This window comes from Acanthochromis polyacanthus, chromosome 9, assembly GCF_021347895.1.
Source record: "Acanthochromis polyacanthus isolate Apoly-LR-REF ecotype Palm Island chromosome 9, KAUST_Apoly_ChrSc, whole genome shotgun sequence".
In the NCBI taxonomy this organism is placed as follows: Eukaryota; Metazoa; Chordata; class Actinopteri; family Pomacentridae; genus Acanthochromis; species Acanthochromis polyacanthus.
Genome location: NC_067121.1, coordinates 36,844,600 through 36,868,670, shown reverse-complemented (window position 1 = coordinate 36,868,670; position 24,071 = coordinate 36,844,600). Strand labels below are relative to the sequence as shown.

General features: G+C 39.9%; 1 protein-coding gene across 2 annotated transcripts in view; it reads right to left on the bottom strand.

Moving 5' to 3' along the window:
• The window catches only part of brinp2 (bone morphogenetic protein/retinoic acid inducible neural-specific 2), a 244,026-nt gene that overhangs the window by 6,945 nt on the left and 213,010 nt on the right, over positions 1-24,071 (bottom strand). For both annotated transcript variants that reach the window (XM_051953298.1, XM_051953297.1), the window contains one exon: positions 2,170-2,392. In XM_051953298.1, coding sequence (XP_051809258.1) covers positions 2,170-2,392 — 223 coding nt within the window. The remainder of the gene's footprint in view (positions 1-2,169; positions 2,393-24,071) is intronic.

Sequence of the window (24,071 nt, the reverse complement as noted above, 5' to 3'; positions counted from 1 at the left end):
AGAGACTCTTTCCCTAAGGCGAAGTTCAGGAAATCACACACAACATTGCCCAAATGCTCCAGCAATTCCCCCACCCCCCACCCCTCCATCCCCAGGCCTGTGTAAATAGACAAAAATGAATGATGATAAAACAAATGGATTTGTGCAGAGAAAAAAAAACAGGAAGCTTTCTTTTCCCAGCTGCTGCAGCCCCTAACTTGTTGCTGGTACAAAGCGGGTTAAGACTCTGAGTGACAGGGGTAAGATGGGGAAGGAGAGAGCGAGGCGGCAGAAAGGTGACTGAGGGAGAGAAGTAAAGGCGAGAGCTGAGACGGAGTGCAGGAAGGGGAGATGGAGTGATGGGTGGAGGGGAAGGACTGTCAGGGAAATTAAAGTCCTCTGTAAACAAGTGCCAAGCTGTCAGACTGGGAGAGGACTTGATTACAGCGTGCCACAATAACACACACACCTCACCCCAATGAGGAACCCACAACCTGTAACTAGACCCTTCATCTCTCTTTCCCTTTTCTTGCTCTCTCTATCCCGTCTTCCGTCTCTTAAGTTCTCATCCTTTCTGTAATTCTACTGCTTTTTTCCCCTCACATCTTTCTTCCTCCATTCCTCATTTTGTACAGTTCTGTCTTCTTTTCTCCTCTAAGCGCAGTGGAAAAGACAGCTGTGTAATGACAACTGAGTAAAGCTTGTGAGGGTCTTTTGCTCAGAAATCAACCACAGGTGTAGAATTCACTCAGGCAAAGGCAAGTCAGCTATCCTGTCATATTACTAGAAAGTGGGTGGTTTCGACAACAGTGCGTTTCTATGTCTGTTCGGCTGCAGAGACAGTGAATGCATCCCAACTCATTGGGAACCAGATGTGTGGAACCAGATGAATAATAATGTTCTTGGTACCCGATTGAGTCATTACAGTAAAAAGGTTTGACTTCTATAACATGCCGACAATTATTCCTTTTGCACTGAACAGCTGTTAGGTCACATTGCTGCTGTAGGTCACTGAAAGTGATGATGCATTCAGGGCACTCTGATGCCCATGATGTTGCTACCGCTCAGTGACAAACCTTAATAATATCACACAGCAATGCAAACACACAAAACCACATTGCCAGAAATTAACAAATGTTTAAATAGGAATCAGCTTCAAGGCTGCGATTCTGGACCCCATTCTCAGACAAATTATGGTTCGTATACGGTTATTTAGGAGACTCTGTGGTTCTTCAAAGTGCCATCACCAGCTGAAGAACATCTTCATGTATTGGATGGTTCCTCAGGTACTTTATGTGGCTCTTTAAAGTAGTAAAGGTGCTTCATTGGTATTGGAGGTATGTGGTGGCAGGTGATTTGAGACACTGGGAAAACAGCAAGAAATGCTCATCTCAGTTTCCTAAATCACAAGCTGGTAACTTATATTTTGCCCTGTCTGATCAGCTAAGAACCCAAAACACTCAGTGTATAATACTGGGAGATTCAGAAATGCTGCAAATCTGTACATTTAAAGTTCATCCATAAAATGTATTTTGATTTTCAGTCTGGACCTGAAAGTTAATTTAACAATTTAGGGGTCTATGTTTCCCTTGATAATGGCTATTTCTGCGTTTGACCAATAAAACTATTGTACTTGAACTATAATAATTTTATTGTTTTTCAACCTAGACAAAGCATTTTGAGTTAAACTGCTTAAAGAACCATTTATTTTTGAAAGAAAACACCAAACAATGTTTTATAATGGGTCTTTTGAACTATGTGGCTTCACAAACAATGGTTGTGAAAATGGTGCCTTAAAGAATTTATGCTAAAGTTCTTTGGAGCAGCATTGATGGTGCCTAATGTAAGCATTTATTGATGGTTGTTTGAGGCACTTTTGGGGTTCTTTAAAGAATTAGGACCGTAAATGGTTCTTCTATGTCATCATTGCAAGGGACGTATTCACTTTTTGGGGGGGCACAGTTATGTTTCTTACGTTTCTGTGCGTATAACTTTTGGGGGTTTGTTAAATCCAAAGCTGTACTCTTTCCAGACAGACAGCTTTGGGTTTTCCCAGTATGCTCCACTCACAGCAGGCCACTACAGAGCCTACAGCTGTAATAACTCAGCACAGTGCATCCGCCTAAACTTCCAATAATAACAAATTATGCCATCTTCATTAGTTTGTGTCAGTGTATCCCAGTGAGTTACCTTTCTCGGGGCAGACTGATCCGAGGTTGTTTGGGGCAGCGCTTGCTAAGGGTGAACAGCTTCCTGACGATCTTCTGGGCCTTCCCCAGGACCAGAGCAGTGCTGGATTCCAGCTGGGCGTAACGCTTCTGCAGGGACAAGTCAGCTGTCCAGAACTTGGCAATCATTGACACATTCAAGAAGCGGTCAGTGGGTAAACGCTTCAGGAACGCTTTGAATTCATCTGTAGGCAGAAACAGGGAGGAGGGAGGCAGAGAAAGAGAGAGAAGAACAAAATTAGACAGCCTCTGGTAATTTATCACAATACTCATTTTGAGCACTGCTAAACCTATTCAACACATTCTGTTTTATCCCTGGTGGCATGCATAGATAATGACTGAGGAGCTGGGGGAGTTTCATGTGTCATTAGAATTCAAAAAAAGGCTGTTATGTTCTAATGAATTGCCATCACAAAGTAAACACCTGTGCTTCAATCTGCAGTTATACTCATTCACTTCACCATTAGAAACTCATCATGTTCACAGTGGCATCACTGGCAACACCGTCATTTTCAAACACTCGTTATCTGACAATTGGCCGTATGGCATCACTTACCGATGGGCTTTTTCATTTATACCGTAATTCTTTCCTCAAAAGCCTAAACAAGTTAGGAGAGCATCCGTAATCACAAGGACCAATAAAAGGCATGTGGTAAAGTGGAAAAAGGTTCTGTTCGATCTTTTTGGTGCTTCCATTGAAAATGCGAAAGTCCAAAAAAAGATGGCAGGTTCTGTGGCTGTTAAAGCAGCAATAAAACGTATCCTAGGCAAACAGGACTGTCCCCCACAGTCACCCTTTTGATATAAAGTAGAAGAAGACTCACAGCACTGATGCAATGTTGACATCACTTTGTTTATATTCTAGTAGTCTAGCTAGTCAGACCATTCTGCAGAACAGAATAGTCTGACTGCACTTCATTAGCATTCTGCCACACGGGGACAAATGCATTTTATTGCGAGTATTCTTTAAGTCAATCACAATCGTATTGGTCAGAGTGACGCAAATGACTCAGCTTCAATGCTTCCTCAGAGTGAAATATTTTGGTGGAACATTTGCAGGCAAGGAGCTGAGAACTGTCACTGAAAAGGATAATTCACAGAAAAAAAATAAAGAAATTAGCCTTACTGAATACTCTGAATAAAAGTTGTTATTTTTTTGGTAGGTTGCCAGTTGGGGGCTGCTGTTGTTGTTTCCTACAGAGAAATTGATTTTGAAACAAGTAACTTTTAGAAAAGGAGTCACCAAGTCACCCAACTAAGTAGTCAGTCACCACTAATGATAACAGTAGTGCAGCAGAGTTAAAATCCAGCTGTTAACATCTAAGTTACAGTTTGACTATGTACGCCATTATGTTGCTGAATAATTGCCAAATGAGGTGCTGTAGCTCATACAAATGAATTAATACCAAACCCAGACGAGTGTAGCACACAGCATTTTATTCCAGCTGCCGTGCTAAAACAGTGAGCTGTTTCCCCCACATTTTTTAGTCTCTTCTAAAAATAAGAACCAAAAATGAGTTGGAAAAAGTCAAATGTAATTTTCATTCACAGCCACTGTGTCCATGGAAACAGCAAATGAACGCAGTCATAAAGTATCGACAAACACTGACAACTACACAACATCACAGCACAACTCAGAAATGTTCAGAAAGGCTTCATGTTTGCTTATTTGTGATGGCATGTATACATGCAACTCAAAGACAGCGCTGCTTTTTCGATCACAGTAATTTGGTGGCTGATGTCAGGATTCGGTGCAGTCATGAGACACTTGAAGCAGAACTGTTTTGCAGGATGTGACATGCAGTCACACATAGGACTTCTTGGCTTGCTTTGACAACATTAAACCTGCTCTGGACTTTACTCTTTACCAGAGTGGTAAACATTTTGGCTGTGCACACTGCCTGCTCCAACGAAAAACACCGAAATTTATATTTAAAAAAACAGAAAAATCTGGGGAAACAATTTTTTATTTTTATTTTTTACATCCTCTCTTTCTTTTTTTCAGACCTGGAACTGACTAAAATCTAATTTCATAGTTTTGCATAATGCATAGGAGCATTGCACGTAAGCTTTAACTGTATTCCAAGTGAAACTTACATGTGTTTTAAGTAAGATCCATGAGCTGTTTTTCAGTAAAGTGTTCCTGGATTTACTGGCCTCATGCTATTCTGATCAAAATCTAAGAAACAGATGGGAACCTTAGTCAGAACAGCACCTAATTTGTTCTACTACATCTCCTGCATCAGCCAAAATGAAGAGAAGAATGTATTTACTGTATCCGTGTGAGTAGAATCTCAGACATAAAAAAAAGTTTGGGCGAAGCCGGAGTAAATTACAGTGAGAATAACATCGGCGCAGAAGACCTAGCTTGTACAATGTGCTGAGTGTTGCCAAGAATGTTCCGGTGTTCAGATCATTTTCGGTCCATTATGAAGCAATGGGCAAATATTATGCCAGTATGAAGCCTCTGGGAAACTTGAACCTATTATTTCTTTTTCTCCCAAAGCCAGCTAAGTGAGACCTTCTAGGATTGTTCTGGGTCTGCCGGAGAATCATATTCCCATGTGCTGTTGTTGGCAGGGAGACAGAGAAAAAATCTGCGGCCAAGCCGACCTGAGCCGAGCCCAACTGACGAGACTCAAACCTATTACAGTGCTCAGTGATCCCAGATGACATGATGCTCTCTCTCTCTCTCTCTCTCTCTGTCCTCTTTCTCTTTGTGTGCCTCTTTCCCTCTGTGTGATCTTTCTCTTCTGGACCAGCGAGTCGAGGTTGTCTCGTTCTTTCTCTCGAGTTTTCTGCCTCTGCGTGTTCCTGTCTGTCTGTTTCTGCATCTCTTGTTACTCTGTCATCTCAGTTCGACGAGAGGCTGAATCAGAAGGCCAGCATTAACTTTTTTATTACTCTGCCTGCTGTATTCCTCAACCGGTTTGATTTTAGTGCTCGCTTCATTTCACCTCTCCTGATCTTCACAAAGCATTAAAAGCGACGCTCAGGTAAATGTGAAGAGTTCTTTGTGTGCAGCATGCAGGATGCGAGCCATTTTGCAGGTCAAACTTTCAAAAGCGTTCCGTGGCAAAGTCGATACATACACAAAAGGTGTCTCTTTTCAGCGGCTCTTAGAGACAAAATATGCTTTCAATTAAAAATCATGCAGAGGTAAAGTAACTGTGAACCACAACAAATTGCAGCTGAAATGATGAAGCACACAAGGAAATGTAAATGAGGAGCGACAAAAAAGTAATTCTGTTGTATTGCTGGATGATGAATAAGGTTTTTATGTTTCTCATCTGTGGAGAAATAACGGTATGATGCACCAAATTAGTCAAAAGCATTACATTTGAAATGACTTATGAATGTGATTATGAAGTTAACATCATCAAGGTTAACTTCAAGACAATGAAGCAAACATGTAGACGACAAAGTGCTTACTGTTACCATATTTTATACTGATTAGTTTAGCAGTCTTGGTGTAACCTGCTTGATTTGCATTTGATTTCCAAGGTATTACACTGAATGGAGCAACACATGATTGAAATTTTAAATACAAGTCAATAATCGATTTTGATTTTCAGGTTAGTTAGTTATGTCACAAGATTTAGCTTGATTTGGCAACACCAGACATTAAATACAACAATGCCTTTCACTGACGATGATGACAGAACCCAGCTAAACAGCTCAGTAACTATAGCCATCGGTGGACCTCCATGTATTCCTGCCAGCGTGACTATGTCTCTGGTTTTAGCTCATCTTCTAATTGTGGTCACTATGACTACAGCAATTTCCATCAAAAACAGTCATTTACAAATGTCTAACAATGTCTAGACTGTATTTCTGATTAATTTAATGTGATTTTCCCCTAAAAAATGGCTTTCTTTCAAAAGTAAGGACATTTCTCAGTGACCCCGAACAGTAGTGTATATGCACATGTTCAGCTGCAAACACCACAAGAAGTATAGTTGTTCTTATTCTATAACTTTCTAGTCTGCTTGGAGTCCAATCAGCCAATGCATCCACTCAGTACAAGTGAACTGGTGCAGACACAGTAACTGACGTCTATGTATTCTGTACATATTATGAATCAAAATGCTCTGATTCACAAAGCAATCACAGTCGTACTGGGTCAAGCAAAGTCAAGGATACAGCAATGGTTGATAAAAGTGAATTTAGTGAAGGGGGATTGTTTTGCAACGTAATCAGTGAAATGGCTAATTCAGTAACAAACAAACAAAAGCTCTTGCATGGTCCCAATCCTGAGCAAAACTTAAATTTTCAATATGGTAGATTTTTAGTCCAGAGTTTGGAGGGACAAATATCTCATCTAGCCTGGGAACGCCTTGAAGCCCCCATGAAATGGAAAGCGTGAGGGATGATGCAAGCACGACCTGACCCAGTAAAGTGGAAGAATACCTATGATGGATCGCTAACACGGGACCTACAGGGCTGCACAGTGGATCAGTTGTGATCACGATTGCCTTGCAACGAGAAGATCCCCAGTTAGCATCCAAGCCTGGATGTGGGATCTTTCGGCGTGGAGTTTGTAGGTTTTCCCAGTGCATGTGTGGCTTTCCTTCCGCAATCCAAAAACATGCTGAGGTTAACTGGTGATTCAAAATAGTCTGCAGGTATGAATGTGAGTGTGCTTGTTTGTTGTATGCCCTGCCTACACTCCAAGTCAGCTGGGATAGACTCCAGCCCCCCGCGACCCTCATGAGGACTAACCGTTGGATAGATAATGGATACGCTTCATGCATCTTTGGAAACAGCTATGACACATCAAAAAAATCAAGGCATAAATGCATCCAGGAAGTTTTCAAAATGGATTGAAAGCTGGTTGCTCAAGCACAAGTTGAAGCGGTTTCAGCCAAATCTTGAAAATGGTGTATACATTTGTCTCTCTAAAACATGACTGTGCATTTTGTTGTGATGTAACTATGTCGGTAAGTAGTCTGTGGAAGCAACTACTCACTGTCTGATTTTCCTAAACGATGCAGTCTCTTTTCCATTTGCAGCTAAACTTACACGAACACGGCATTCTGTACTGACAATCAAATACACGGCACACATTTATCTGACCCTGATCAGGCAGTTATTTGCTAGCCTGTATGTGCCTGTGTGAAAATGAAGTGTCTGAAATCCCAATTGGATTTTATCTGGACACTTGAGATGACAAGTGTAAATTAGGCCTTATGCAGATAAGTCTGTTTCAAATATAGACTTTTTTTCATTCTCCTTTGCGCAGAGACATGCAGTGAGATTAATGCCTCCTTGCACCTCAACACACTCTCCTTCCATCTGTCCTGCACCTTCCTTCCTCTCTCACCATTGATTAACTCACACACACATTCACCTTCATTCTTCATCCACCTCCCCCTTATTTCTTTACCTTTTTTTTTCCATTTTCTAATCCTCCAATCTTGCTTTCATTCTGCCTTTGACACCCCCTTTGCATTACTCTACCCCAGCCTCTTTCTCTCTCCACGCACTTTCAGGAGTAATCATTAGCGCTGCCATCATGCTGGAGGAATTTGTCTGTCTGTTTTCCTCCCTTTTCTTGACATTTATGACTCCATGTCCCAAATTTATGGACAATTTGGCTCACTCAAAATCTATCAGATAAAGAGGCCGGGGGGGTTATTTTCCATAATGGGTGACCGTGCAGCCCCGAAATCTCAATCTCTGGGCTGAGTTAGTGATTCATGCCATCATCGAGCAGAGACGACAGCTAAGTGAGTGCCTGGCTGGGACCTGTTCATCTAACTCCCTACAAGGACGCAGGGTATTGAAAAGTCAGAGCTGGGATTTGAAGAGCCTAAACAGCCGTATAGAGTGCAGTGAAGAGTGAAGTCAACCAAACTTAAAGTGCTTTGTGGTTTAAGCAAAAGCAAGTTGTTTGTTTTTTTTTAATCTGTCAGACTGAATCTGTGGTCCAAAATGAAATCCAGCTAATGGATGTATTGCCGTTGACTTTAAGAGGCATTTGTGGACCACAAAGGATGACCTTCATGATTCCCTCACTTTCCATCTTGTGCCAGCACTGAATCAAAACTTAGATTTGTCCAGTATTTTGGTTTAAAAATCACACATCTGGTTAAAAAAAAAATACTGATAATACCATCGGCTCCACAAAACTGTAACTCATTTGGCTAATTTTTAAATGTTACATATACATAAAAAAAAACAACAAAACCAAACAGAAAGTGTCATAGAGAGGTGTTGGAGAAACATGTGCCACTAGAACAGCTGAAGTGCTCCTTGGCATTTACTGATTGAAGTTTTTGCAGCTCTCCTGGGGGATGAAGCACCAATCTCCAAATGTTAATGATTTGATCTTTTGATTATATGGTGAGTAGTGTTGAGCAACATAGGTCAAAATTTCCCACAGGTTTAGACCTGGTTTCTGAAGGCCACTGCATCTGATCGGCCTCATTTTCAGACTTACTGAGCTACTCAGCGAGCCCTCATGACCTATACAGCCATGGCCATAAGTTTGGACACAAGTACCATGACGCTTGTGAATCTTAGAAAATACCACAAAATACTGAAGTGTTTGGGTGATAATACACAACTCCTGAGAACTATATTAAGTTCCATATTTAAAAAAACATCAAAAGAGTTTGGTGTCATTTTGTTATTCTTACCAAATTCGGTTGTGAAAGTACTGCATTTTTTTGTTATTTTCTTCTATATTATGTTTTGGGAACAAAGTTGTTCCAATTGTTGGAATTTATTGATAATATTATATCCCTTGTTGATTTATTGACTAATTAAACTGGTGCCGTCAAAAAATATTAGTTATGTTCTGTAATAGACATCAAAACAGACATAAGTCATGTTGTGTCCAAACTTATGGAAATGGCTGTAGATGATGGCTTTGTCATGCTGAAAGAAATTCTACCAAAATGATAGAAGTGTTTGATAACAGGTTGAAGGTGATCACTCAGAATAACTTACTGTATTGATGTGCAGTGACCTAAACCATGGCAGCAAAATTCCCTAACTGTTAGGACTGAGGGTTGAGGGTTTTCTAAAAATTTTTCTGTCAGTGTCACATGATCAAACTGGTAATGCAAAAGAAAAAGAAAAAAAACATCTTCATCGGATGTTTTGAGCCTCTTAGCACACTGATGCCAGCTCAGTGTAACTGAGCAGCTAACATGACAGACTCTCAACTTCAACCCACACTGGCACTCTTTCATTCATTTCAATCGCTTTCCATCACACCAAACCAATAAGTTTTCATTTTTACAAACACAATGCATCAAGACACGCTTCAAGTCACCTCATTTTTTTAAAAAATGTTGCGCATACTTCAAGACAAGACCGTCCTCCAAAGCAGAACAGCATCAGTCGTTTCAGTGAACGCCTCAGAACAAATGAAAGTGCCCTCAAGTGGGCACAAGACAAGACAAAGAAGGAAGTTAGGTTACATTTATTCTAGGGAGGAAGTTAGGGTGGGTGAATAGGTCAACCAAACACTGGCCTTTAACACAGTAGAGAGCTGTTCATTTTCCATTTCTAACCAACAGTCAAGTTTCTGGTTGTTTTTTAAATGGATGATTTTTGGACAAATGGTGTATTATTTTCATTCATCTTGTCAACAAATTACACAAATCTCCTCCTCTCTGTACTTTTTCAGCATCCTGCTTGAGTTTCTCTGTATATTTGTAATTTTAAAACTATTGAGTCCATTGATGTTCTGACAATTACTCACAATCCGTCTGTCTGTTGAGACAATTTGGAATTTCTGAAGATGAAGGTGCGGACCGAAAGGATGGAGACTTCAGAAGATATAACGCTCCTCCATTTGCTGTGCTGCATCTGATGTGATTTTTGTGTTTGTCGGGCTGCACTAATGCTCATCTGGAACTGTAGGGATAATGTAACAACCCTATGCCTAGTGCTTGCACTTCAAAATATGAAATCATACATCAGCAAATACTTCTATGAGTTCTATAGAACATCTTAAAGTTAGGGATAGCAAATGTTGGTGCTTATTGTAACTTAACAATGTCATGGAAACACAACTAATGGCCGATTCTGTGATGCTGTGTATAATTAAATGATTCTGTCAAAGAGGCACACATAAATCAGCTCCAGTCCTTCCATATTCTCACCATCACAGTGTCTCTGTCATAGCTGGAATTAGAATTGATGGGTTTACAACTGCTTGTCATATGGAACAGGGAACAATGGTGTCTGGAACATCTCGTTTCTCTTAACGTGCCTTCTTCCTCTGTGCAGTGCCCCCGTCTGTCAGTCACGTCTTGAAGAGCCACTCATTAAATCCCACATGATTTCCCGCAACAACAACTTCAATAATCATCCCCTCCTCTGTGCTTTTAATTCAGTTGCAAACATGACAGACAATAAGGTTGGAGTTGGGATGTCTTTAGGCGAATGCAGCAGCCGTTCCATCTCCGTTTTTTTTTTTTTTTTTAAATTCTGCAGCGACCGCGGCTGGGAGAGATGGAGCGGAAAGCAGAGGGTCCAGAGCTGTCGAGAAAGCTGCTATCTCCATCACTTCAAAGTGTCTGTAAAAACATTAAAGGCTCCATTCATCATACATCGCTGCTCGCATAATAGTTAGCAGGGAAGATTTTACGTTTGGCAGTCTCTATAGATCCTCTACATTAAAAACTAGACTTGTTTTTGAAGCAAGCGCGGTCACTGCACGGAAGATTAACTGACCTCTTGGAACACTAGCCCAACCCTCAAAGGAAATGTGAGAATTTAAATTTCATATACAGTATACGATAATGAAACTGTGGCATTAAACGCCCCTAGCAGCACTTAAGAAATCATCACTGGTAAATGAAGAGCAAAGGAAAAGTCCCCAGGCTGGTCAAAGCTGATTTTTAGGATTTCTGAGGATTTTCTGTGCTGAAATGTGTTAAACAAAGCTGCAAGGTGCATTTAACTGCCTACGATTTGATAGATTTCAAGTAAACATCAATAAAAAGCTCACAGCATTCACTGTGGCACATCTCTATCTGTAAATGTCGTCAAAAGGGATCAGGAAGAGAGGAAAACAGTAGGAAATCGGTCCTAGTGAGTGATTCATCATGATACACTCTAATTACATTTGCTTCTTAATAAAGTAAGCCTTTTGTTTTCAGATTAGCCCATAATCCCCTAAAGACTTGCAATTTTTCCAGACACATCTTCCGTAATTAGGTGAAAATCCTTCAAGAGGACAAGAACGCTGTCTGTACTTTGCTTAAGCTGAACTCATAAATTCATAAGCAACTATACACTGAACTATTTATTATTAACGGAGTAATTAAAGTTGCATTTATTGCGGCAGATAAAAAGGCAAGATTTGGGAGTCTTGTTACAGCTGTGTTTTATAAAGTACTTTACGAAAGGGAAAAGAATGTTTTCGGTTGTGGGACTAATACAGTTAAAGAAAAGTTGTATGTTATAATTTTTCACAACTCGTACGCAGGATGTGATAATATCTGGAAGGTAGCTTGTCATAAAAGTTTCCAACTAACAGATTCTAATTTTGTCGTTTGAAAAAAAAGAAAAAAAAAGCTCTCCTTTCCTTTAACTTGCACGTTCAGTCGTAACTAAAGTGAGAACTTTGCAGCCTCACCATCAGTGTTGCCTCAGAAACTGACCTGCTTAACCTTTTTTTTTCCAGTCATAGATCAAGTGCTGACCTGAATTTGAGTGTCATATTTTTAGAACAGCATGCTCCAAATGGAAAATATGGTCAGCACGTTAACATGGAGACAGAGTTGTTGGAGGGAAGCAGTGGGAGGAAAACTTCATGCTTCTCACAGTTTAGAGTGCAGTAAAGATGTACAGCTGCTTCTACAGTATTAATGAGTTTATTTTATTCAGTGAATCATTGTTTCATCAAAGGGATACAGTTTGAAGTGATAGAGTGGAACAAATTTGCAGAAATAATGAATGCTTTGAAACAGTATTTACTTTATAAAAATTTTGACAGGTATGCCTTAATATTTTACACACATTTATTATCAATTGTGAATTCTAAGCTGAATGCAACATCGTTTTTCTTGAGCTTGAAGTCGCTCTAAGCCACAGAAGGTTTTTTTCTGTGTAGGGAAATTTCTGGCAACATTTGTTTTAGGTGCCCCAAAAGGAAAATCACTCTTTTTGTGTGTTATTTTCTTATAACCAGTTCAGTTAAATGCCATTTACTCACATATAAGAGACATTTTTTTCATTATTTTGTTAATCATTTTCATTTTGAGAGGGAAAGTTTCAAGTCATCAGGTTTCTGACTTCAAGCCCGTATGGCTCGAGTCCACAGTCAATTAGAAATCTCTCAAAAACACCATCAGACAGGCCTGTTTCACAATTTATTAACTGCTGATGTGTTCAACTGGTGTATTAAATTTCTATCAAAAAACACGTTTTTTTAATGTGTATCGTTTCAAAAACCTTATTTCCTATAGTTTGTTAAAAAAAAACCTCATGGTTGTCTTTCATGCATCCTAAAGGTGGAGTCTGATTCTGGAGATAACTAGTTAGAATATTGACACAGTTAGAATGTGTCTTTGTCTGTATATAACAAATGAACATGGATCTGAAAAGTGAAATCAATGCAGAAGGCCCTTAAACCTGCATTCAGCCAGCAGGGAGTGCCTAAAAAAGTCAAACTGTATAGAAATCTATGAGAAAATTTGCCATTTTGTTCCTTGATCTGTTGCCTCAGTAAACATTTTTGTGATGAGTTTATGGTCTTAGTTTATAGCTTCAAGTCTTTTCAATACAGCTTATTGTTCATAATATAAATTATGGTCCCATTTAGAGAAAAAAGACAATAAATTAAAGTGGGGCTGTCTTGTGATTGATGGGTGCTACCATACAGTGAGTTTTAAGTCAGGTCCACTGCTCGCTCGTTATGTTTATTCTTTGTGAATTGGTGTCAGCCACTGTTTCCAAATTACAGAACTAAGGCTGTGTACAAACAGCTTTTTTTTCTTCAGAACATACAAAATGGGCAGCTAGTTACCTATGAGACATTCATTGAATATAACTTAGTCTATTAAATATGTAGCACCGAATTTACCTTCAAATCAAGTCCTGAATGCTTCTGCTGACAGAAGTGAAAACATTCATAACCATGACGAAACCTAATATCATCTGTAGTCTCTTCTGCTATGTATTATACACTAAAACTAAGAATGGATAGGCCCAAAACAGTTCAAAGTTTGCATCACTTTTCACCTCATATGTTTGATATTTTAAACAACCATAACCTGACCTGTCAAAATAATGTGCAGCGTGCAAAAAGAGCAATGAAATTCTACTAAGAGTAGCTTCAAGACCGGAAATGCACTTGTACCTCAGACATGCATGATTTATTTACTACATGAGTTAAAAAAAAATGCAGTCCTGGTTGTTGTCCCGGTTTGCCAGTCCCTCTGTGCAACAGATCTCATTCAAATTCTTCACCCGAATCACTAGGCTCCAGCTTTCTGTGGAATACAAATGGACCAAACGACAGACCAATTCTCTCCATGGCAAACATTGCTGCAGGGGAAGTCTGGCTTTCCCACTTGAGAAATTGTAGCCTTATGCCACGGAAAAGCCAACCTTAAAGACAGCCTAAAATGCACTCGCATGGCATCAGCTGAATGAAACTGAAACGTGTCCTGGTAAATCTCACCACACTTTCACACACACAAATCCAAACATATGTGACACATTTCCACTTAACATCTCAAACAAATCCCATGGCGTTTCTTCATCTAAGTGAGAAATGGCGATCATTTCTGTTTGGGAAACCAATATGTGCACAAGCACAACACATCGGGGAAACCATGCCATCAGGGTGTGCGCTTATTGGACTCTTGTGGGTGATCGTAATGTGAAAAAAAGCTCCAGTGTTGTACCTTCAGCCTCCACCAAGTCATAAACAAGATCAATCTCAGCAAGGAGCACCATTTCCTTCTTGTTCAAGGTTGGCCAGGAAACATAAAAGTCCACATCTCCTCAGTGTCTTTAGACACAGAGACTGAGAAATACAATACAAAAATAGGTGGAAGGTGTGAAAAGCAGAGAGAGAATGATGTCAACCTGATCAAGGTATTTGTGGGTTTAAGTTACACTAAGGGGCTGATTTGGCCTGTATTTGTTAAGAAATAACGTGTTAATTCTTCGTTACAAATACTACCTTATGCAAGTTACTTTCACATACACACAGGAGTTCCTCCTATACAGTACACAGTATAAAAATTTAATTCACACTCCAACCCAGTCTCACTCAGTGGCATTATTTCAGCCCTTCTGAAATATCACAAACGAGTTCACACTGTTACACACTGAAGATGAAGCCAGATAGAAGCCTGACACTGTTGAATTGACATGAAAAGATGCTGTATATACACAACATCAATCTACACGAACTAGAAGGAGTATTTTACAATCACAATCTGTCAAGTACATTATACTTAGTATGTGTGTGTATCTGCGTGGGGTTATTAAGGCACAAACAACATGAGCAGCTGTATGCTCATGTTGTTCAGAGCCTACATCAGTTCTAAATGTGTACATACCAAGAATACATGTGCAGATTCTACGTACTGAGTGATTAAAAAGTAAAAAGTATGCATCTCCTACCTGTGCTGGAAGGAGAATAGTGCCTATATACAATATGCAGCACCACTGAGCAAACTTCTGTAAAATACTAAATGATTTGAAATTGTAGGGTTGATATGTTTAAGCTGAGGGTGGCACAGTGTTACAGTAGTTAGCACTATCATCTCACAGCAAACAGCCTTTGGGTTTCAACTTGCAGGTCATTTGTGGACTTTCTGTGTGGAGTTTGGATGTTTTTATAGTGTGTCTGTGCATTTTCTCCAAATACGCCAGCTTCCTCCCACAGTGAAAAGACATGCATGGCAGGTTAATTAGTGATTCCAAACCAGTTGTGGGTGTGAGTGTACATTGTTATGTAACTATTTGTTCACTGCCCTGTGGTAGTCTACTGACAACAACAACCTACAGCTAGCAACCGGCCACACAGAAATGTCCAAGGATTTGGATCGATTACGTACTACAAAATGGGCCGTCTAAGTAAAGCTAAATAAAAATCACCACAATTGATAATATATGCAATTTAAATAGAGGCTAATTGCATTAACAAGTTTATCAAATAACCTGTGAACACTACAGGTAAGTCTAAGTAAGTACGGCTGACCATAGTGACATTCATCTCGTCTCAGGGAAGAGCTGTTAAAAAGCAGGTTAAGAAGCGGGATCAAAAGGCCACGGAGATTTTACAGGCCTGCTATCAGTGCCTGGAAGAGGCTAACGACACCATCCTTGGTTCCATCCTTATCTGTGAAACATGATTGGCCCAACAAAAAACTGCTGAAGTCTTTTCAAAACCTGGATTACAAAGAATCTGAGGACCACACAGGTCATGAACAAATGAAGCCAGAGTTTGAAAATTTACAGCCCTTCTCCTCTGTTCTAAGCTCCTTCCACCAGGTAAGAAGTTAAGCTAACATCATGACGAGAGATTCAAACCCTGCTCTCCTGCATAATAGTTCTATTCCATTGCACTCCCACATCCTCCTTTCAATGTGGACCTTATTACTATTTATCCTCTCTCACCTGATCTGGCTGAAGCCCTGTGATTGGCCAACATGTCCTGCCAAAGGCTAGACTTTCTACAACCTAAAAAGGGAGCCAAGGTGAGATGCAGAAGTCTAGTTTCCCCTTAGACCACTTGAACTGCAACATTCTCAAAGGTAATATGGAATTTCTGCCCAATGATGCCAAAAATGCTGCCTTCCCCAGCTTTAAGCCCTAGAACTCCAGGAGCCTATGCCGTATGTGAGATGAGTAGAATTACTAGCCGTCTTCTTCACTGAGGTAGCATATTTTCCTTCAGGTCAAATTCAGCTGCCTCTAGCTGAAACAAACACATTAGGAGGCCACTCTGCCTTTAGCATAGCTGTTTGAAGATGAACTACCTCCCCGGCTCCAGCTGAGAGATCAGAAATGGATAATGGATTTAGGTGAACATGAGGAGAAGTTCTTTTTACATCCAGCTAGCTATTTTCAAACTGCTTCAACCTGAAGGGAAACTTCTTGATCATTTTTTTCACATTTTTTTCCTATTTATCTATGGATGGCTGACAGAACACATATGCTCTTTTCAACAATGTTCTGCTTCACACTCGCACAGTTACACATATTTGCGAGCTGTCTGGGAAACCGCAGCCTTGCACGGCTGGCTGCTGGGAGCTTCCCAGTAACGCTACGGTTTTCTGCTGTCGGCAACTGAGCTGCTCCACTGGAGCAGCTGGAGGTTGCTCAAGGACACGTCACCAGCAGCCGCTAAAGAACCTGAAAACGTTATTAGTTCACTTCCCCTGCCATCCAACCATGATTGGGATATTGTTTGAAGATGTGACATTGCAGAGTGTTATTTCCTGCGAACTGTAGGGTGTCACTGTGGGGAATAAATTGAAGGGTATTTGGATGAAGGATGCAGGGAATCATTGTCAGGCAGTACTTGTCTGTGTGTGCATTAGAGGAGGTGGGGAAGGGAGTAAAAAAAATAGTGTTCCATATGTATTTCTATGCATCGATTCATCTCTATAAATGTCACTGCTATACTGCAGAAGACCCTGTGGCATTTGTAAAAGAGATGTCTTTTATACACACAAGGTTGACAAAACCGAGTCAATCTATGTCCACCGGAAAAACAAAGAGGATTCTAAATCCTATTGTTCCCTTTACAAATAAACTACCAGAATAATTTTCACAGAGAAAACAAAACTGCCTCTGCAAAGCAACACACTCATATATTATTTTATCCTCATATTTACACTATTTTTCCAATTCCTCAACTCACTCAACTGAGAATGCTCAGAAGGTTCTACTCAGATCACCATGTAGTAGGCTGTATCTGGCAATCTGAGGATCGCACTTACTTCATGCAGTGACTGGCAAGCGTGTGGAACGTACCTTAATAGGTCTGTTTTCATTTTCGGCAATCTTGGACACTCTGACCTATCTTCAAAGTGCTGTGTCAGTGTTAAAGAATGATCTGGTTAAACCTCATTGTCATTCTGTTATGTAGAAAATATGATTGGCGATACTAAGCAAAGGATACAGGAATGGTACCCCTGCAAATACGTGGTGTTCACTAAAATGGTTAATATGCTAAAAAAACAACAAAAAACAGGCCTGCCTTATTATGCGATCCAAATCCTCTTCATCAAGGCAAGACATTTCTGGCATGTACAGTAGGTTGGCTGTTTGGAGGTTGTTGCTTCCTGATGCAAAGGGGATTTTGAAAACGGTAACATGCAAGTAGTGGAAGGGAAAGACAAAGCTGTGAAAGATTGGAGATAGTAGGGTGTACCCAGAAGAATGGCAGGAGGCCATACAGCTAAGGGTGGCAAACAGGAATACATGCAAAACTCTTTGCCTTTACCTTATTTGAAACACATCCTTATTGTGTACTTTCTGTTCCTCAGCCTAGCTCTATCATATGTTTCTCCACACCAACATATTACATCTTCATGTAATGTGTGTAGAAATGGAAAACAAGACTATCTCCTAGTCATGTTCTCAATGACACTGATACACTGATTCTTCTACCTCAAGCAAACTATCTCGGTCGTAAATGCTTGATTTTGTTTGCTCGGCGACCTGCTAACAATATCAGATATTCAATCAGTTATACAACCACAGTTAACAATTAACATTTTTTACAGCATGCATTTTTGCATCAGTGAATAGCAATTAGGTTGTTGTTGTATTCCCCTGAAGGAATTTGAGAAATTGCTGTTTGCTTGACGTTTCAGCTGTATGCAGGTTCAGAAAAAGTAAAGAAACCATGACATTTTAGTCTATTAAGTCTATTTGGTTCCACTTTTCAGCACACTAGAACGCCTGCAGCAGCTTCCCTTTATTAATAAAGGATAAATGGAGGACAGATGGATGATGGCGAACCCCTACTTAACCAGTGTAAGGCATTCCTTAACATGCAGACCTCATACATTAAGGGGAAGCCATTCCGAGGTCTGATGGCTTTGCCTAATAAGGGGGCATTAACCTTGAATATTCCCAAGGTCTCAGATTGCAAAAGGAATCCAGATGGGCCAGTGCTGCATTTGTCTGTAGACAGATGGATTTTAACGGTGCACCCGCTCAAGCTGCAAATGATCCCAAGTTATGGCAGCACTGTGTTTATGTTTTTACACCTTTGGCATTATCACAGAGTTCCTTTATGTGTGAAGGTTACGAAGCCAAACGTTTAAGTGGGCTTTCTGTTCAGCAAGGAGGCCGGCAATTTGAGATTATTTACAATGGAGCTGCTTACTGTGTTTTTTTGAATCCCCAAATCCCTGCTTTTGTCCAAAATATGTCACATATGTCCAGAGTATATGTCTACAAAGGGTAAGTTAACATAGTCAAGTCAATCTTCTAACAAACAAGGACACTTGCATTGTGATTTTCCGCCGTGAGGTGGTGCAAACCTTTACGAAAACTGCCCCATAATCAACCCTTTCATGTCTTCTTGTTCCATTGCAGTGCAGCATCCAACAGCTTTAACCATGACATTACTTCTGACAGTCCAACAACAACATCAAGCAGTTGTTACTCAATGCAACTCCAGTTCTGAGAGTGTGCAGAAAACAGAACAATGGAGGCTTGTGTTGTTAGCCCATATGGGGAACTTTAAATTGTTTAAGGCGATATTTAAGACAAAATAAGTTTGATAGGGCAGAAAAATGGTGCCTGTTGTCTTTTCCCAGTCCTGCCAATCAGCACTTGTCTCATCCAGGTCTAACTTAGCAGAGACACCAACACAGAATTTTTTCAGGGCCTAAAAGAGGTACTGAATCGAAACTTTCTGGAGTAGAAAACTGCTTGCTATAGTTTTAGGGACTGCAGCATCAGCCATTTGGTTGGCCTACCATTTTGGACCAGACATAAATGCTGCATCTGAAAAAGTACTGGGTATATTGTTATGAAACTGGGCACAAACATCCATTGTCTCAAGAGGATAAATCTAGTTGCCCTTGGGGACCCTTTGTTTTTTTTTTTTTTTTTTTCCTCTGAGGGACCATCAGATCCACATCATGGATTTAGTGTGAGGAGCTGTTGTCTTGCCATCTGTTTTTGTACATATGCTTGTAGTATAATTTCAAAGAAATGTAATGACTCTAATGAACAAGAGCTTCAGCAACTGTAAGACCAAATAAAATATGAGTTGAATGGAGGAAACTAAGCTTGTCATATTGACTTCTCATTGTGTATCATCCAGCAGCTCCTTGAGGTTGGTGTATTTAATTCAGAATGAAATGTTCCAACCATCAAGATGAAAATTTGATACCGACATTCATGCTCCCCATCAGATGAACTGCAATGGTGATGGCAACCTCCAAATGTTTCATTGAGAGCGTCACTATTACCGTTTCCACAGTGCTTTGGTTTGTGAACAAATAACCGTTAGACCTTGCAGATAGATGACATCGTAATCTGTTATGAATTCTCAAATACTGACCTTTATTTACCAGACTGGCAGAGAGAATCCTATTTGCTCTGGAGGTCTCAAACCGCGTCTCTAATTGAAATGCAATCCATCTCTATTTTTCTGAGGTTGCAGACTGTGGCCCAGTCACTGAAGCGACATGTGTGATTAAAATGGATGTTGCATCTGTTGTGCTTTGATTTCTGGTGCATCAAATTTGCTGGAGTTGTAGTTTTTAATTCTTTACACCCATTCAATCAGTGTTCATTGACTCATTATTATAGGGTTATTTACACTCTAAATTGCAGTTTTGATTAGATCCAATCTTACTCTGGCCTGGTAATTTGGACAAGAAGAATTCTTGCATTCAAACTTTCCCCAAGAGCTTCAGGTTGTTCACTGTGGCCCTATAGCTGTGCAGATGAAACTAACTTAATTTGGAGGCCTTTTAATTGGCCTTATTCATTTCCTCTATTCTATTAGAAATGTAAGCTCGGTGCCCCCCCCCCCCCCCCCCCCTTTAGCTTTGCTCTTGAAAATTGCAGCATAATGTCTTTTTCCTCCACAGCACTAATTCCATCAATACAACAAGAGTCATGTCTGGCTTTTCACTTTGCCTTTTTCCAATAACAATCTTAAACTTTAATAAATGAGATCTACCGGAGGTTTCACACTTAAACTCTCCAGCCTTCTCAGTGTATGCAGAGGGTTCTAACATGAAAAGAAAAAAAATCAGAAAGCGTTCTGGTGACATCGTTCAAGAGGTCGGAAAAGAAACGTAGAGTTAAACAAATTCTGAAAACATTATTTCTGAAACTGACAACGAGCATGAGATGACGGAATTAGTGCTTCAGAAATGTAAAGTGTACTATATAATTCAGCCTTTACTATTGATCAGCCAGTTTTTATATGATAAGCTTTGGTATCAATCTACTATTGACATTCCTATTTCACCTAATATTATTTTTACCATAGTTACTTTGCTCTAAGAGTGTCCTTCTTTTCCTTTTTGTGGCTTGTTGCAGTGCAGACACAGTAAAGCATTTAGTTCCAATCATAAATCCGTGCATTTCTTTATCAGAAATGTTGACTTTGTGGTGATGTTTTAAGATATCAGTCATTTTTATGTTTTTATTCTATGAGATACTTAGTATTTTATGAACTCATTCAAGCATTTGGAAGTAATTAAGGACGTTAATGTGAAGTAAAATGACAAAGAACTTTCACTATTATGTTGGATTTCAATTGGCGCCATCTTCTTGTTGACATCAAGGTCTATCGGCACTTAGTTTTATGTGTCCTTCTTCCTCTTCTTTGTGTTTCAAGTGTTCTCTGAGGCATCGTCTTCCTGAACTGACTCATTGAAATATAACCTGGAGGATATTATTTTCTCCTCATTCAGCCTAAAGGGAGCCATTTTGTGTTCAATTCTTGGGAGTGTTCACCTTGTGATTCTGACAAGCTGTGCTTTTAAATTACTAGTTGTTTGAACACAAGAAGAGAAAATTTGTCTATTGCTCCAACTTTAGAGTTTATATTTGATGGTTTTTTTTGTTAATTGCTATGTGTGGTTTGATACTGAGGGCTTTTACAAAATGTATTTCTCTCGAGAACACACAATGTTTGACAATTCACAAATGCTACGTAAAACTTTGATTGTCGTTAGCTTGGATGTCATCCGTGTCACGCTCTGCTGAGATGCCAAAATTATCCTCCATTTATCGATCAAAGCGCGTTTATTTTCCTCAGTCTTGACGCTGCCTAGCAGACGGTGTCCTATGGCGAGCGTGTCAGCAATTACAGGTGAGAATGCCTCTCCACATTGAAAAGCTTGTTGCGAGCGATTCATCTTTGTTCTCTCAGTACGAAGGAGAAAAGAAGTGTTTCGACTTCTCCTGCAAGATGTCAGAGAAGTTAGGAGCCCAGGGCAAAGTAAAGGTAGGTGCTGTTTGCAAGAGTCTTAGTCTGCACTGAGCTCCCTGCACTGAAGCAACGGGAATTACTTTGTTCCCCGCAGGGGATGGCGGGTCGGGAAAGGAGAGAAAGATTAAAAGAGAGTGGCTGAGAGAGAGCCAGATAGAGATCGCTGTAAGGGATTTGGCGAGTGTGAGCACCGGTCAACTTGTGCTGAAGAACTGAAGTCGACTTCCCCTCCCTCCTCCCACACTTAACCTTTTACACAGACAGAAATAATTAAAAATCCTAATGAAGAGCCCATTGTGAATTTATGAACAGCAAATTTGGTCCCAATTATCTCCTACCAATAAGATGTCACTGCTGAGGTGAATAATGAGGGGCTATAAATATCCCACGCCGTTTGGTGTGAAATGAAAGGTGATCATGCCGTCATAATGAATTGTGTCTCCTGACTAACCTGACTGAGTTACTGGCTGATGTAAACAGATATAAACTATTTAATGAATTAGCTGCTTCATCTATGAAATCAGTCTACAGATAGACGGAGACACTTCCTGTTCAAGCTGTCTGCATAATGGCTTTGGCTCATGATTGAATACAAGGTGAAAGCAGGTGTCGTGTTGGAGAGTCTGTTTTTAAAGTCAGGGTGCACACAGTGTGTCAGACACAGGGACAACGAATCCAAAACTCATTAGGTTACATGCAAATCCTAAAAAGTTTTTAACCCATTCCCACAGTGGACTGTTATTTAAACTGCATTTTAAACAACATTGTGGCCAATAATTATTCCAAATGGGCAGGAAATCTCCTAATGCAGTGGCAAAAGTTTGATTAGGGTAGGGGCAAAACAGCAAAAGATCACGGTTTGGGTAAATATTAAGAGTTAAGTGGCATATTCTGACATGGTCGCAATTCTAATTACCCATTTACAGGAAATAAATAGTCATGCTCACAAGAAAAATTTGGGAGACATGACCATCAGTATGAAACAGTTGGGCCAATATATAGTTGAGGGATTTTTCATTTTTGATTGTGTTTTTTTTATTAAGTTGAGATAATCATGACAGATATTTTATTTCTGGCAATCTATTGAATTTTATGTTGAAAAGAAAAATTGTATCTGTGGTACCCATTACAAAAACACCTCTCATGGAAATGTGTTAATTCTAGATCACATGACCTGCTACACATGATGTCATTTCCTCCTGGAGAAAAGACTGGAAAGACTCCAAGGCTTTCTGAGTTATTTAATACAAAGTCGTGTGTGAGTCAAGTGTGTATTTTTGGCATATCAACAGGTTGACAACAATATCTTTATAAATAACTTTCAATTTTACTCAATTGTATATATAATATTTAGAAGAATCTTTGTGTAAAAATGCCATGTGGTGCTTGGTTATAGGCGGCCATGTTGATTTTAGGCCTGAAAAATGTCAACTACGATACCTGTCTATGATTGTCCCGCAATCATATCTTGACCCAGGTGAGGAAGTGTGATCTCCCTTGTTTAAAATTCAGTGTTCTGCTGACCCATCCATCCAACCCAAGCTCCTCCCTATACAGATTCTCTAAAGACAGAGTTTTGATCTTATTTACATAATTCTGACGAGCACTAGAGTGTGCTGTCACTTCAAAGTTAACATGTTATTTTGGAGCATTAGCTGTAATGCTTATAAAAATGTAACTGTAGGCTAGAAAAGCTGTGAAAGCTCCTTGTTTGTGCATTTCTTTGATTTTAAATAATAATTATCAACCACAAATGTACATTTTTAAACACGGAGAATTAAACTCAGTTACAGACATGCTACTCAAAGTGCACTTTAGTAGCAGTTGCTTAAGGACACAACCACTCAGTATAACATATTTAATTTCCTCTCTTAGTAGTTCCGGCCGCAGGTCTGCTGCTGTACTTTAAGGACAATGCGAGCAGTGTAGCCTGTGTCTCTGAGTACATGACATTTCTTTAAAACATAACTATCGGTGCGTCCCCTTGTCTGACTCTGTTCACCTTGTAAAAGTTCACCCAAGAAATGATGAACTTTACAAGCCCTGGAAAAAAAAAAAAGGCTGTCTTTGGCTGGAGAGGCTAGTTAATGAGCACCTCATTAACTGAGAGGCCTTGTGCATGCTTGTGTGCAGCTGTGACTGATACTAACACACAGATGAGAAAAAAACACATACAGACACACAGCACAAACACACACACACACACACGCATGCTGTGATGACATTTGATAGGCTGTGTGTCTAATTGAGTCTCCGGAGAGTCACATTGGCACTCAGCACCAAGAGAGCGTCGGTTCAGCCGGTCAGGCCAGCAGCTTTAAAACACACAACAGCGATGTGAAGTGATGTATCGCACTATATGCAGAAGGTAAAGGCTTAATTTGACCTGTCTGTGTTGACCACCATCTACACAAAACAATATGAAGAGTAACCAATTGTTTATTTCATCGATTTAAGGTCCA